Source organism: Nyctibius grandis, chromosome 10 (genome assembly GCF_013368605.1).
Source record: "Nyctibius grandis isolate bNycGra1 chromosome 10, bNycGra1.pri, whole genome shotgun sequence".
Classification (NCBI taxonomy): domain Eukaryota; kingdom Metazoa; phylum Chordata; class Aves; order Nyctibiiformes; family Nyctibiidae; genus Nyctibius; species Nyctibius grandis.
In genome coordinates, this window is record NC_090667.1 from 24,507,792 (window position 1) to 24,522,257 (window position 14,466).

At 45.5% G+C, this 14,466-nt stretch overlaps 1 protein-coding gene across 2 annotated transcripts in view; it reads right to left on the bottom strand.

The window, feature by feature from the left end:
* The window catches only part of GRIP2 (glutamate receptor interacting protein 2), a 90,310-nt gene that overhangs the window by 54,264 nt on the left and 21,580 nt on the right, over positions 1-14,466 (bottom strand). For both annotated transcript variants that reach the window (XM_068408445.1, XM_068408443.1), the window contains exons 2-7: positions 10,423-10,503; positions 6,924-7,059; positions 5,972-6,117; positions 3,053-3,139; positions 2,685-2,760; positions 1,932-2,077 (exon numbers count right to left, since the gene is read on the bottom strand). In XM_068408445.1, coding sequence (XP_068264546.1) covers positions 1,932-2,077; positions 2,685-2,760; positions 3,053-3,139; positions 5,972-6,117; positions 6,924-7,059; positions 10,423-10,503 — 672 coding nt within the window. The remainder of the gene's footprint in view (positions 1-1,931; positions 2,078-2,684; positions 2,761-3,052; positions 3,140-5,971; positions 6,118-6,923; positions 7,060-10,422; positions 10,504-14,466) is intronic.

The following is a 14,466-nucleotide window of genomic DNA, read 5'->3' on the forward strand; positions in this document are numbered from 1 at the left end:
GTTTTAAGCTACACATTCTGCATCATCTTACCTTAAAAGAAAGCAGGGTAAAGATATCCCTTTACAGGGTTGGGGAGAAGCACTCTCTATGCAGAAATTATCTAAGAAAGGGGTTGTTTTTACATCTTGGGAAGTATCTGGCCATAGTCCACTGAATAGCAACACAAGATGGAGAACCACTGCATAAACCCCTGCCATCGCTCTGTGTTCACTCAACCCTAACAGTTTGAGGTGGGAGAAGAAATACCAAGACACCTTCTTCACAGCTATTTTTGCTCCAAGTCAGGTTTTAAAACAATCAGCTTTCTGCAACATAGACACCAAGAAACTGTACAAACAACAAAACCCAAAAAAAGCCCATTTCCCACGCACCATTAATTGTTTGCTACTCTTCAGACTTGACAGCTCTATGCAAAATCCCTCCTTAACTCCGCCTGCCCGCTCCCCGGGCAGGGGCTGCCAGTCCAGCCAGCCTGCGAGGAGAGGAACAGACATCCCTTACTGACCACTGCAGAGTTACCACAATCACAATCATATACAAAGGTAGAAAATAGGGTTTAGGCAGTTTCTGTTTTCCATCATTTAAGCTCTTCCTCTTTTTCACGAATACCAGCCAGTTTCTAAAGAGGAGCTGCTCCTGTAGCATGGCAGAAGCCAGGCAGGATGCAGGCAACTGCCCAGGCATCAGATTTTCCTTCCAGCTCCCCAGCAGACCATGTGCCTGACTGGCACACAGCTGCCCAGGTCCTGGCAGCCTCCTTCCCCCGGGGAGACCCAGTATGTCCACGCTTGTGAAGTTTCTGCTGAAAGGAAAGGGAAAGCTTGGGGGAAGGAGAGTCAAAAGGGAGCAGAAAGCCCTCAGGGCTGGCACAAGGAGGACCCTTATCCTGGAGCAACCCTTTTGCACGTTGCATGAAGTGAGTTCTGGCGCTCTCAGCTCTCTTTCCTTGGGGGTGGGGTGATAGTAAACTCTCTCTGGTGCAGACCATTTTGATTTCCCTCCTCACTGGCAAATCAGAAAACAACCTGGTATCACAGACTCCTGTTCCTCACTGCATCCTAAGCTCAGACGTGCTGGACTGGTTTGCAAGATTTGTGGAAGAGACTCCAAACTAGTCCAGCTTGTGGCTCCAGTGGAGACAGAAACCCCTCTGGAGACGTACATGCAACATCAAAATCTAAAGCACAGCTCAACAAGCTTCCAGAGCCAACACAGCTTTGGACTCTGTGGTAACCCTAAACTCATTAATGATGCTCCCTGCAGGAACAGCTGTGTGTCACAAAGCCAGCTCAAATGACTTTACAGTAGCTAATAATAAACCCTTTCCCAGAGCTTGAAACTGCAAATCAAATGAAAAAAAAAAAACACCAACCCTCCAAACCCTCAAACTTAATATCTACTGTGTAGAACATTTTCTAGAAATACCCATCCTCAGCCCTCCAGTAAATTCTGTCTTATTTGGGGTCAATTTATTTCATGAGCAGATCTGAACTAACATTTCTAAGAAAAGGAATAGCTCCAGAATTAAGCAGGGTCAAAATTCTGAACAGAAGCCACAGTCACACCAAGTCACTGCCGCCTTGCAGCTCACTCTCCTGCACACATTTAACAGCAGTATTAGCAGTGCTGGCAGAGCGCCGACATTCCAACCCCCTTTAACTCCAACTTCTCCTATGCCCTCTTTGCCTACATTAGAAACTCCCCTTTTCCCCCCTCCTCTGAAATCAGTCATCATTCCCATCAAGACACGTCAGGGGATAAGGGCATTTCAAAAGCTGGCTTTGAACTCTACCCCCTACTCCCATGTCGGCAGCACACTGCTCAGCAATTTTTCCACTGAAACTGAGTATCATCTCAGTTGCTGCCTCTAAGTCTCATGTGCTTTCCAGGCAGTCACAGAAAATACCACCACAAACCATCTTGGCCTTACCCATGATGGTCACATCATACTCGATCTGGAAGAGTGCCTCCTGGCTGCACTGCCGCAGGATGTTGAGGGCATCAGCGTGGGTCATGCTGTGCAGGGGGATCCCGTCGACGCTCAGCAGCCTGTCCCCGATTTTCAAGGACCCTTCCCTGTAGGAAGCCACAGGCAGAAGTTACTAAGAGTTTTTTTCTGTGCATATATATGTATTTGTTTATATTTAGATACATTTTCTAAATATATTTATACACATATATATGTTATATATTTTGTATATATTTTAATATACTTATATATTTTTGTGTATATATATTTATCATTTTAATATATATACATATATAAAAGTCAATTACTTTGATCCTGTAGGAACTGAACACTCCTTGGGACAATAGTTTGGGTTATTTATAGTACCAGGCCCATCATATCAAATTAGCGGCAGGGGAATAGATAGACTGCCTCCTGCTTTCTAATACAGCATCAGCTCTTCACCTGCACAGGGTTAATTAAGTGACTGCCTCTGGAAGAGGAGTTTCTGCTTATAACTATAACATCTACACATGGGTCAGCCTATGAGCACTGGACCCATCCTCCCCATTCATCACAGGTCCCACACCACCTGTGTGGTTCCACACCACCAGCATGAGAAGCCTTGGAGAGGCACCAGCAAGGAGGACAAGGAGGACACATGTCCAAGAGCATGGTGAGAGCTGCTGGCCTGTCTTCTGAAAGCAAATGTTGGAGGTGCAACACGAGCATTACCTGTCTGCTGGGCCACCCGGCCTCACATAGGTGAGCACCAGTGGTCTGGACTTGTGCCAGTCTTCATGGGCTCCCCCTGCAATCAAAGCAGGAAAGCTGTAAGTCACCGGTGGTTTGAAAGTCTGAATGAGAGTGCTGAGAAAGGAGAGACATTTATCACATAACAGCTGACACAGCCTGAAAGCAAAAAGACTGCCCTGGATTAGACAGCCAGCAGTCCCTGAAGGTTGCACGGGATGCTCTGCAGGACACGCTTTCACTTCTCAGCTGAGGTTTATGACATTCATCTTACTTTTCTCTTCCTGCTTCCCAAATCACCTCTGCCAGTGCTTGTCACCTCTTTGTTTTTCACTGGAGAAGCCACTAACCTCTCAGCACGAAGCCAAAGCTGTTGCCTTCCTTGTACAGGGACACCTCAATGGTCTTGGGAATAATGCCAGCGCTGCTCTCTGGCACTAAAGGAAGAGAGGAACACCTAGTTACTCCCAGACAAGTCTTTTCCATGCCACCCTACAAAATAATACCAAAACTCATCCAAACGGCATCAAAATGAAAGTCCAGCCCCATACCCATATTGTATCTTCCCTGTATGGAGGCAAAAAAAGCCCAATCCAGACATGTGAACCTTCGTTAGAACCAACCACCATGTTTTGGGATGATTTCACCGACTGAGTCTTGTGCATCTCCCCTCAGATTTGTCTTGGTTAATACTCTGACATTCAAGTAAAACCCCGTCATTTATCAACCGGCTTTAATGCGTTCAGCATTACTCACAAGCCAGAAGCTTCTGCCACAGATGGAAACTTATTAAAAAAAACAGCAGCAGCGTAAAGAATCAAGTCACCGACTGACCTTAAAGAAAATTAAAATCCCAAATCCTCAGTGTAAAAGGTTGAGGGTTTTTTCCCTTACCTCTCATATTTTGACTTTAAAAAAAGATTAAGTGAATCCTTTAAACTGATCCTAGGGGCAATTCAGTAATTTTATGTTAAACACACAGTACTGTTTAATGTACAAAAGTAAAGAGAAAGAGAAAGAAAAATGTTTCTGTCCCTTGCCATCCCCTGCTATTTAATGATTTATTGAACTACTGCAGTGAATATAGGACAATTTCCTCATCTTTTCCATCCAGAACTGCACATGGCACTTCAGCCTGGTCCACTCCAAAAAGATCAATTCCTAATCTTCAAACCAACTGCAATGAATAGCCACAAAGATAATCAGAAAAAAAGACTAAAAGCTTGACTTCAACCTGGCAACTCGGAGCTGCAGGCTCCCCATGGCACGTCCGCGCCAGCGTTACCCATGGGCTCAGCAGGGAGGTTTTGAAGCGAATCTCCCCGCTGTCCTCACTGACCCCATTGGTCCTCACTGCCAAACGCCCTGAGCACTTGCAACCTGCACCCAAATTAGGGTTAAACTATCCCTTTCACTAACCCAAAAGATGTATAGTGGAGGCATGGTACTGCCTGGCAGGCAGGCAGCCAGGCTGCAGTGAGGCCAAATAAACCCCCAAATCACTGTCCCCCACACAGCCGCTCTGCTCCTGCTGCCGTGCACAGACTGCTAACAGGGACACAGCCTAGAAATACTCCAGAAGGGAAAAGCTCAGGGCACAGGAAGGCTCCCAGCTAAGGGGTGATACTCACATACCAAGAACAGGGTATAAAGCATCCACAAATGATTTCGGAAACCAACCAGTTTCTGTCCTAAGCATCCAAGCATGAAGTTCTGCAACAGCCTTTCGTAAGATCAGTGGGGAGCAGGGAAACCTAAGCTAGTGTTAACGCAGGGCTTGGTTTATTTATGGAAGAGATGATATGACACAGTGGCCTGAAAACTAGACTTGGACACAAGGTCTCTTCCAAAGCAGGAAATTACAAAGTGGGGAGAAAAATTCAAACCCACAAGCACAAGCTATTGAATTGCACTATATATCTGCCCTTTGCCCAGGGAAAGAGAGAGAAAGAGAGAGAAAGGCGGGTGCACACAGCAATAACAAATCCTCACTGCAGATAAAAGCCCACAATGAACTGAAGCAAGGCAATAATTGACAATTCCCTGTATTTTGCAGTGCCTTTTTGTTTGGATTAGTCAGCATAAATAATCTCACTGGAGAGCAGTCACTATTTCAGTGTGCTCTTCCTGCTCATTCAGAGGTGGGGACATTTTGCATCGCTGCTATTGATTGAGCCATGCGGTATTGGCACTGTTCCTTAGCTGGTAAGTACAACTTATCAGATTCCTGATAGCCAGGCTCACAGCTAAGGAGAAAGGTTAAGAGTTGTCATCTCTAGTGAGCATGAGAACATGGAAAACTTGAGCCACAGTTTGTTTTACCAGGGTTGTATGCAAAAGCTAACTAATGTTTGCAGCAGAACAGAGTGGGGGTGACGGACAGAGATTCAGCTGATTCAGATTATTTTTTTTTCTTCTTAGGGCTTTATATGGTCATTTATATATTCAATACTTTTCACATAAAGGCAGCAGCTATAGCAAAGCTATGAAGTGTAAGATAGCTTCCTATCTGGGGCAAAATATTTAGATTTCATTAGTTTTGTTTTTTCTGTCATCTTATTTTTAGTTGTTCTATTTCTTCTGCCCAGTCATCCTCTGATTGATCTGGGTAACTGAATGAGTAATAACTGCAGAGATCTTTTTCACAATGGAAAGACTATGATGAGAAACTGTACTGAGGAATTTGTTTTAATCAGAACAAACAAATGAGGGCAAGAGCACACAGTCTCCCACATAAGGACACAAGCCCTGTTAACACGAGTGGGGCTTGCCAGCTTCTGCTGGGCCCCTTAGCTGGAAAGCAGATTGCTTCAGCTTCCCTTCTGAAAACACATACCATTTCAAAGCATCTTGAGGAATAACAGCACTTGCCACAGTTCAGAAAAGAGGGTCTGGCAATACATGCTTAAGACCGAATGAAACCTCCCGTAGTCACGCTCCAAAAGGGAAAAAGAAAAACAAGCAGAAACAGCATCAGGAGGCAGATTGGCCTGTGCTACCGAGTCACTCCAAGGCACGACAGACCTAATCAGCCATCTCCCGCCGGTGTGCATGAACAGGCACCCACTGTGCTGTAAAAACGCGCTCTGCTCCGACAGCACACGGCTCTGCAGCATCCACCGCGGCACTGCGAGCAGAGGAAGGCAGAACATCAGAATGCCCCTGGATGCTGCCTTGGCCATGATGGCTAATGCACGAGCGAGCCCATCTGTACCCCAGGGCAAAAAGCAGCCAAGGAAAGAGAGCAGCGTTATCAGAGAAGCACCCACCGGCTGGCGGAAGCTCGTACTCTACTTCCAGCACCACCCTTTCACCCACGTTTTTCAGCAGGCTTATGATCTCGTCGTGCCGCAGCTTGGTCAGGTTAATGCCATTCACTGACTTGATGTAATCCCCAACGTTCAGCTGGTCACTTCTGCGAATAAAAAGAAAAAAAAAAAAACCAAAACAGTGGTAGCACAGAGTGTCTGCTACACTCAGCCTGGATGTGCCTGGCAAACCTTTTGTAACTGGCAGACTTTCTGAACAAGCCACCAACACTGGGCTGATCTCAGCTATCTGACTGCATGTGCCTGCTATCAGAGGGAAGTGCTAAAATCAAAGCCATCTATCCTTCCCAGTGGCAAGTGTTCAGATCTGTACACACAGCAACAATCACAGTATACATGTTCACAACCTTTTTGTTGCTCAGTTTCTATTCATGTAGAGCAATCAGTCAGAGAGAAGCATACCAAGAGCTGTCTGAAAAAAAAAATCCAGCAGGAAAAAAGAAAACATCTTTCCTTTTGCCTGTTTTCTGCAAAATTATTCAATTACTCCTTCCCTTTCTCTGCTTCTTGAAGCCTTTCTTCTCCCATTCCTTTTCTGAGCCAATAACGTTACTTACACACTCAGTATTCAGAACAGATACAATATTAAACCACTTAGCTTGATCAAGATGTATTGTACCGTGCAGCTCTCCTGACAAGGCTGCCTAATTTCACAGAATCCCAAATATCGCTACACAAAATTTCAGAGCATAATTGCACAGAGCATGGGAAATAGCTCAAAATAGAAGATGTTCTACTCGCTGAAGCAACAACTTTGCATTCTGAGGCACTTAAGAAAAGGGAGTCAAGTGCCAACCGTTTTAATTATAACCATATTCGTTCAGTAGCCAGAACATGCAACTATTCCTCTCCAGTTTTACTGTGCTTGCTGCGCCCCATTTCCATTTCTCACCTTGCAGCCAGTCCTCCTGGCCTCAGATTGGAGACTCTTGGCTTTCCATCTTTGTCCGTGCCACCTGAAATGGTTAACCCGAGGGTGCTTCCTTCCTTCTTAATCAACTCCACGATGGTGACCCCTCTGAACTCCTCTGAAAGACCAGAAATAAAGGCAAATATCTCAGTGGAAGGCACATTCCTCCCAAGGACACCCTTTTCCTACAGGAAGTGGGAGAGCAGACCTGGGATGATTTATACACTTAGTTTCCATTTATTTAAAATGAAGTTGTGAAACAGAAGTGTGTCCTGGGGGACTCACAGCAGTGGAGAGAAAGTGTTTGCATGCAGGTCTTTCAGGCAAGACCAAGCAGGACAAGGCAGAGGAGTGAGGGCTTGTAAGAGGATAAAAACTTTGTGTTTCGAGGTGCTGGTGCTGGAGGCAGTAGGAGGACTCAAAACCAGGGTGATGGGATCCAGGCAGTGGTCCAGGGACACTACTTCAGGAACTATGTTTGATATGGAGCAGGGCAGATGTTAGGAGGGCTGCATGACAGTCACAGTTACCGGGCAGGAGGATGCTGTGGACCTGCAGTAGCTGCCTGGATGGACAGAACAGGGTGGGTCTTAAAATACTGTGATAAAAAAAAATATCACGAGACATCAATACAGTTGGGAGATAAGGAACATAACATGGAGAGAGGGTGGGATCCTGCCATGAGCAGAGGAAGGAGAGGGAGGCATGACCTTTATACATTCACAGCAGTTTCTCCACCCATCTACACTTGGTCTAAGTCAAACTTTCTTCACATTACCCATCTCATCCAGAGCTGGAATTGAAGACGAGTCACTTTTAAAACATAACATGCACTGCAAGCCATAATACGTATGGCAGGGTCAGCTTTAGGGGGTGCACACCCCACAACCTGCTGCACCAGTACCACTTCTCCGTTTGCTGCAGGCAGCATACATTTTCCCTTCCTTCAGTCCAAGATGATACTCTTGTTTGTCCAGCACCTCCATATAAGCCTGACCTGATGCCAGTTTTGATCCCATTACAGCTTATGTCTGGGTTTTACAAAAACAGGGTCCCTAAACTAAATCCAACTTCTAGATTTGGCATGGAGAAGAGGAGTAAGTTAGTGGGAGAGCCAGCACCGGTCCGAGGAAAGACCAAGAGCTCTGTGGACTTTGCAAAAGGCAGCTCCGTGTTAATCCACATGACGGCACTCACCCTCTTTGCTCAAAGAGCAAAGGGACAAATCAGACTAGATTTGTCTGATTTGTCAGACAAGAGACTAGCCCTGGGACAAATCAGATGACTTTCATGCCTTGTCAGAGCCTCCTCTAAGAAGCTTTTGCAGAATTTATCTACAACATGATCTATCCACCTCCACCATCTTTGGGTACTGTAAACCTCCGCAATTTTACAGAAGGAAAACAGTCTCCCTCACACAAGGCTCCTTTCTCCAGGCCCATGCAGGGGAAGGTGGTGATGGGCATTGGCAGCACATAGCAAAAAGCAGTCCCACAGCTGTGGACTAAAACCCACACTGCAAATGGCCCAGCAGTTTGTTTGCACAGCAAACCCCATCAGGCTAAAATGAGATGCTCTACTTGGAGGGGGAACATTTGAAACCCCTTGCACGCTATGATTTCCAGAGTGAGGCAGGGTCTCTTAAATAATATACTGAAACAGAAGATCCATGCTGGTGCAAGGTTTCCCCTCTCCATCTTCTTTCACTGGGAGAAAACCCAGTGCCCTTTGGCACTGTGGTGCCTCATCACTAGCACTTTGCTCCTTGTGTAATGCCACCATGACACCAGAAATTGCACCTCACTTCAAGTCCTGCCATGCACTACCTGTTTTGTAAAGCACTTCCTAGAATAATCAGTGCACTTGATTAACGCAAGTGGGGAACCTCTTTGCAATCTAGCGCCAGTCTGGAAGGTGTTTGGGGACTGCTGGGCACCCATTTAACATGGCACTGGCAGCTCGTTGTAAAACATCAGGTCCATAATGCTTCTGCTCTTTAAACTCAGTTTTGATCCCTCGCCAACTACAGTAACTTAGTTTTCAATTCACAAACCTGGGATCGCAGGGGCTGTCAGAAGCTTTGTGGAGGGTCCGTGCTGTGCTGGAAGGAACACCGTCCGGCACCATCCTGCAAATTTCCACTCAACCACAGACATGACTGATCAACACAGATGGTGCTGCAAGGGGAGGTTATTAGCTCTTCAATGGGGTTTAATTTTGATCCTTGATAAGTGTTTAAAATGAGAACTCCCAGAGTGCAATTACCCATTGTTATGGGTTCAAGGAGAAATCACTGCTCCGCAAAAAGGCAAGTCCCTGAGATCAATCTATCAAGGGAAGCAATAAGGGATTTTGACCAATACCTCTATAAATCTACTGCCTCTATCACAGACACACACAGATGTAAAAGTCAGCTGGTTAAGCAGGATCCGGTCCTTCAAGACATTGTTTTTAAGTGCCATATGAGAGTAGTCTTGGATTTCTTCTGTTGGCATACATGCTTGGATTTTGCTGCTCAAAGTATCCCAGGACAGGAAAAGCACACCCGAATTTTGCCCTCCCCACTGAGATTGGACTAGATTGGGGGATTGGACTAGATGATCTTTCGAGGTCCCTTCCAATCCCTAACATTCTGTGATTCTGTGAGATGTCTTGAGCTGGGGTTGTTGGACATACATACTGGCTCTTATGAGCGGGGAGTCAGCCTCTGTCCATCAGGGCTGCGGTACAGTGGCAACATGCTGCAGAAGCCCCAAAGGATGCAGAATATTCCCTAGAAAAATTGCTGAATGATGAAGAAATAGCAAAAGGGTCTCGTTTCCTCCCCATCCCCTAGAACACACTGAATCAAACCTATGACTGGGTCATTAACAGTCAGAAGTCGAAATCAAGCCCCAGGCTTTATTAGGAAGCAGATGAGTTCTCCAGAGCAGCCCATCCAAACCTGCTGGCATGCGGCTTGTAGACAAAGCCCAGCACTAACAGAGGCAAATGTACTACCATTTCTCCACTCCCTCTTCAGCCCCTGGGGGTGTTTCTGCATGGGAAGGTTTATCTCACACAAAAGTCTGCTGTGACTGACTAAATATCAACACAAACTTAGTCACACATGGAAAACACAAAGCTTGCCAGACACTGCCAGTCTCCCTCCCTACCCGGTGAGCTCAGATGTGGCAGCGCTTCTTCCCTCTCTCCTTTGCAGCTGTTTTCCTCTTTGTGGGTATCAGCCCAGTGCAGGAACCAGTCCTTTCCCAGCTCCTGTAACCACCATCAACAGCTCCACACCAGACTGTGATTGCACCAGTAACATACCACTTACTGAGACCGGTTACTACCATCCATTTCTGCCTTCCAGCAAAAGCCTTGCTGATAGATGCACAAAAATGGGTGTTTTGGGGGGTTTTACCCATTTTAGGAGTAGCCAGGTAAAGTGCAATGGATGCCCCAGTGTTTTGGGGCAGGAGCTGATCCCCTCCTTTACCTGGGATGCTTTGCCTCCTGGAGACCAGGGCTGCGTCCATCCCACCAGAGTCCTTGCTCCCCTTCGAGTAAGGGCCATCATCTGTGAGCAAACACAGAAGCTGAAATTAGTACCAAAAGTAACAAACGACAGAACCAGAGCACTTTAAAAAGTTTGTCCTGGTGACAGTGGAATTGGGATCACATCCGTATCACAGACTGAAAATGGGCAAGAAAAAACATTACCAGCCCTGGCTTTGCACTGCGCCATGTGGGTTATCTTGCTTTTTAGAGAGGGAGGGAAAGAAACAAGAAGGCAATAACATTATCTGATTTATTCCTCTTGGAGCTAATCTGTTAGGAGAGAGCAAAATTCCCTTACTCCTGTAATTATGTGGAACAGCTGAGGACAGAGAAAGCTGTGGCATTAGTCTCACAAGTTTTAAGCCTGTCATTATGCTTGTGAAGAAACTTATGGTCTTTGGAAATGGAGTTATACATCAGGACACTAACAGGGCACTAAATCACTATGCTTGAACAAAATTGCCTATTCTTATAGATCCCATTATTTCAAAGTCACATTTTCCTGCTGCTGTTCCAGCCTCTGTACAATATAGAGAGCACCTTCTCTTAAGTGATTTTAAAAAAAAGAAAGTCAGAGGAAAGAGAAAATAGTATTATGCACTGTAAACGCACTGTCCAGCATAAGTTGAAATTTAAATTTAAAGTATTTAAATATCTTTGTATTCTCATATTGGAAGACTCCTATATGGCACAGAGGTTATTTGCACAGAAGGGAGTATGCTTCTACAGATTTCATTGCCATTCATCTAAAATGCCTGGGTTTATGGCATTTCCTAAAAAGCTGGTGCTTTTTCAATCAATAATCTCCAGTAACCATGTAGTATCAAACAACTCCCATTGTTAGTGACCACATTCCTGGATTGCCCTTCCCAATTTTTCAATAGCTGTGAAGGTTTAGAAGTTGTACGTGGTAGTATAAATACAGGTTACCAAAAACCTTATCAATTTATTCCTGTCCGCAGCCCTTAAGTAACTTATGTTTAAGTTACAGAGAAGTTTTTGTCTCGCTGCATACAAAGAGAACGACAACTTTTGTTCAGCCCCATTCCAGACAGCGGTCTGTACACAGAGAAATCAAAACCAATGTCCACTTTGCTGGCAGCCCGCTTTCCCCACAAAGAGAAAAATGATGGTGTAAATTGAATCATGTGGGTTACACTTAACAACTAGGAGTGGAATTTTGCTCAAGGGCTTGAAGATTTTTTAAAAGTAAAATGAAATAAGGTTCCACCCTAAAGTAATTTCCAAAAAAGCAAAAAACAAAAAAAATTATCTAGTTTAATTCTTGTTGCCTCAGCTGAAGTAACTTCACAAGTTGACAAAACTCAGTGAAAAGTTTTGGCTGACTCAAATCCACGCTTTCAAGCACAGAAAGTTTCAGCTGAAAAATAAACACCATTTAGTTTTTCTGCTCAAATTTTGCAGCCCATAGAGGGGCCATGTAGATATCCAGACCCTGGACTCCTCTCCTGTGTCACTTCGAAGGCTTTTCCATCACCATCAAACTGAAGATTTCTAATGAAGCAAGAATTAGCACTTGGCATTAGACCCTCACCAAGCTATGCCAAGCCATTGCTGCCAAAACACATTGAACCTTGATACCCAAGCATCCAGGACCTCTGTGAAACAGGGGAATGAAGCTCTGCCTTTCAAAAATAAGGGGAAGAACAGATAGGACAAAACAGCACTGTCCTGACCATGGAGATCTTGCAACATCACTCAACTCCGACAGTGAAAGCAGCAGCACTTGGCTAGAGAATTACAGCAAGCACCAAGGCGAGCCATTGATTTCAGATAGGTGCTGGTACAGCCTGGCATCAACTCTAAGAGCAGAGGGCTTGAAAATGAAATTTGCATTTTTAATAGCAATGGTTCTTTGGGTGATGGGGAGGCCAGGGTTAAGGTTAATCTGGGCTTAATGACTCTGGAAAGAAGTTTAATTTAATTGGGACAGTTTAGCTCCAGCATCCAGGGTTTTTTTTAAAAAAAAAAAAAGCTAAAGCCCCATGCCATTTCTTCTTCAGTAGCTGCTTAATAAAGATTCAGAGCTTTCAATCTCTGCCACTGTTGGCCATGTTCATCTTAATTTCTCTCTCCAGAAGGTTTTCCCTTATATCCTGCCTTACCCTCTCTCTGTCACCCCACGCCTTGCACAACTGCAGAGTCAGAAAAGAGGGACGGTTTGGGAGTATAAAGCAAGGTGGCATTTCCCAGGGGAGCAGCAGGACAATGCCAATCCAGCTACCCCCTGCCCACATCACTCAGCCCAGCAGCTACAACCTCCTTTTATTTCTTTCCCAAATGCAGCAGCACGTTGGAAGAGGAAAACAGCAGCTCAGGATACCCAGCATGAGGCTGCTTTTTCAGCACTGGAGGTAAGTCTGCAGAAGGTACCTGCAAAATACCCTGGGACATCCAGGGCTGGAGCCTCTCAATGCCACTGTAGCATCAGTGTGATTCCAGTCACACAGGACACTGCGGATGGTGAGGACCACCCCAGCGTGCAGCTGCCTTCCACATGAGAGCATTGCTGCCAGCTCTGAGCCCAGGTAACGTGCTCAAGGCAGCAATGTTCTGCCGCGGAGGGGATCCCTGCATTCCCGGGAAACCATGCAAGATGGTTCGAAGCCAACTCCATAATCTGCTGGCAAAGTAAAGCAGTCAACCATCTGCTTCACATAAACACACCGCCCTGGACCAGACAGCCACCAGTGCCCTTCTGCGCTTCATTTCCCCATCGCAACCCGATCAATATCGATATGAAACCCATGTTCGCTAACAGTTACCCTCCTTACCCCAATAGCTGATGGCAAACGTGCCTTGGCTTCCATTTCAGCAAGCAACCAGGCTGCCCGTGCAGTAACAACAGCTTCCACCACCAGCCAAGTGGCCAAGAGCAGCGACCCGAGCTACAGCCGCTGCCGGCAATTAGCAACGCACCCCCCGCACAGTCCCACGCTGCTTCGTTGACAGCCGTATCAGCCAGCAAATAATTAGCACCGTGGCCCCCCTTCCTGTATTGCTTCTCCGTTCCAAACTCAGTTGATTATGCGAAAAATGTTTGGTTTTTTTGCTCATTATCTGGCTAAAATGTTTGAACAGGAAAGGAAGCTGCCGCACGCCGCCTGCCGAAGTGTGAATTGGCATTTGCTTGCATTAGCATCCCTGCCGCGGGGCTCTTTGTTCATTTTCAGCCGATTTCCTGCTCTGCCACTCAAGATGGTATTAATGGAGTCATTTTTTTCTGAGCTTTTGGGTTTTTTTTTTGGTGGGGGCGAGGGGTACTTCTTTTTTTTAAAAAAAGATAAAATCCTTCTCTTTGTGCTCTTAGTCATTTCTCCTGCTTAGCACAGCATCAATTCAGAGGCAAGGCTGGTAACTAGCCTGATTGCTCAGTCGGCCCAAATCGCAGCACCAGCCCAAGCACTGAAAATTCATGAATCTCCCTACTCCCTAAAACTGGGAAAATAGCTCCTTTTTTTTAAGCCTGCACGGGTTCTTTTTGCAAGCAATCAGTGCTAGAGCTACCAGACATGTATTTTTCATGCTTTTTCTCTCACACCAAGAGGGCCAAAAATTTTCCAAAGAAAAAAAATTGTGTAATTGGTGATTTTCAAGCAGCGGTGTTAATGCTGGCTCTAGATCTTTCAGAAAAGCTCACCAAGTGCACAAGACCCTCAATAAAACTGAGAGGACAACTTTCCATATATTGATCCTATCGGAAGCTGTGACAATACAGAAAAGTTCCTGTAAGTTCTTTGACAATAGTTTTTGCCATTTCAATGTCTCACTAACACCAGGGAGAGAAGAGCTCCCAGGTCCCTACCCCTACACACGTGGCCCTGAACTCTCCTTCCCTGCAGCAAAAGTGTCTTACAGTAGTAGGCAACTCGTACAGTGACAAAAAAAAAAGAAGAGATAATCGTATCTCATTCCCTCAAAAACAAACTGGACAGACGAAGGAGTAGGAAAAACAACTCCT